The sequence below is a fragment of the Ascaphus truei genome, chromosome 4 (assembly GCF_040206685.1).
Source record: "Ascaphus truei isolate aAscTru1 chromosome 4, aAscTru1.hap1, whole genome shotgun sequence".
Classification (NCBI taxonomy): domain Eukaryota; kingdom Metazoa; phylum Chordata; class Amphibia; order Anura; family Ascaphidae; genus Ascaphus; species Ascaphus truei.
Window position 1 is genome coordinate 32,047,452 of NC_134486.1, and position 2,385 is coordinate 32,049,836.

Sequence of the window (2,385 nt, forward strand, 5' to 3'; positions counted from 1 at the left end):
ACACACACACACACACACACCATATATATCACACACACACACACCATATATATCACACACACACACACCATATATATCACACACACACACACCATATATATCACACACACACACACCATATATATCACACACACACACACCATATATATCACACACACACACACCATATATATCACACACACACCATATATATCACACACACACCATATATATCACACACACACCATATATATCACACACACACCATATATATCACACACACACACCATATATATCACACACACACACCATATATATCACACACACACACCATATATATCACACACACACACACCATATATATCACACACACCATATATCTCCCACACACACCATATATCTCCCCCACACACACACCATATATCTCCCCCACACACACACCATATATCTCCCCCACACACACACCATATATCTCCCCCACACACACACCATATATCTCCCCCACACACACACCATATATCTCCCCCACACACACACACCATATATCTCCCACACACACACACCATATATATCACACACACACCATATATATCACACACACACACACCATATATATCACACACACACACCATATATATCACACACACACACACCATATATATCACACACACACACACACACCATATATCTCCCACACACACCATATATCTCCCCCACACACACACCATATATCTCCCCCACACACACACCATATATCTCCCCCACACACACACACCATATATCTCCCCCACACACACACACCATATATCTCCCACACACACACCATATATCTCCCACACACACACACCATATATCACACACCATATATCACACACCATATATCACACACCATATATCACACACCATATATCTCACACCATATATCTCACACACACACACACACACACACACACACACACACACACACACACACACACACACACACACACACACACCATATCACACACACCATATATCACTCACTCACCTCACTCAACTCACCTCACTCAACTCACTCAACTCAACTCACTCAACTCACTTACTCACACCTCACTTACTCACACCTCACTTACTCACACCTCACTTACTCACACCTCACTTACTCACACCTCACTTACTCACACCTCACTCACTCACCCACACACACCTCACTCACTCACCCACACACCTCACTCACTCACACCGCACCCACTCACTCACCCACACCTCACTCACTCACACCTCGCACACCTCACTCACTCACCCACACCTCACTCACTCACACACACCTCACCCACACACACCTCACTCACCCACACACACCTCACTCACACACACACACCCCTCACTCACACACACACCTCACTCACACACACACCTCACTCACACACACACACCTCACCCACACACACCTCACTCACTCACTCACCCACACCTCACTCACTCACCCACACCTCTCACCCACACCTCACTCACCCACACCTCACTCACCCACACCTCACTCACCCACACCTCACTCACCCACACCTCACTCACCCACACCTCACTCACCCACACCTCACTCACCCACACCTCACTCACCCACACCTCACTCACCCACACCTCACTCACCCACACCTCACCCCATCTCTCACTCACCCACACCATCTCTCACTCACCCACACCATCTCTCACTCACCCACACCATCTCTCACTCACCCACACCATCTCTCACTAACACACACACACACCATCACCCTCCGTGATGGGGTCATATACACATTGCTCGGGGTGCCACTGAATCCCTGGACGAGTGGGGTACCACAGCCCTCCCTCTGTCTCACCAGGCGGAGTTGGCTGATCTCGTCGTAGTTCATCAAGTTCAGGATGTTCTCGATGGCCACGATCGGCAGCCCGAGCAGCGTGTTGCTCTGGTGCAGCTGGTCCGGGGAGGGGGAGGCCGGCCTCTGACAGGAAGACCCCGGACACCCCACTCCACCTTCGTCTCCCCGATCCTCCGTCGTAGCCGCCATCTTTCTTTTTTCTCCTACAGGGCTTCGCCGACTGACATCACTTCCGCCGGGCGTGGCCTCCTCACCCTCCCCTTACTTATGACGCCATGAAAGGAGGCCGCCATTTTGTAGGATGGCCAGTGGTGGGCGTTGGGTTCTGTTTACACCACCGTGCTCCTTCCCTCTGTCCTCCACCTAGCTCTAATCTGACTGAGGGTCACACTGTGGATTCATTTCAATTCATGTTTTCATCCATTGGAACAGTCACACTTTTTTTTTTATCCTCTATTAAAATGCAATCTCTTCCACTTGATCCCCAACAGAGGGTACAGTAGCAGGGAAGCACATGGGGGTGAATGAACTGGGGTGGGGTGGTCAAACTAAAACAAATGACCCC

At 49.6% G+C, this 2,385-nt stretch overlaps 1 protein-coding gene across 1 annotated transcript in view; it reads right to left on the reverse strand.

Moving 5' to 3' along the window:
* FBXO28 (F-box protein 28) overlaps positions 1-2,155 on the reverse strand; it is a 33,868-nt gene extending 31,713 nt beyond the window's left edge. Inside the window, exon 1 of the mRNA XM_075595518.1 lies at positions 1,821-2,155. Within this exon, the coding sequence (XP_075451633.1) occupies positions 1,821-2,009 (189 nt within the window). The 5' untranslated portion in view covers positions 2,010-2,155. The remainder of the gene's footprint in view (positions 1-1,820) is intronic.
* Positions 2,156-2,385: the final 230 nt, after the last annotated feature.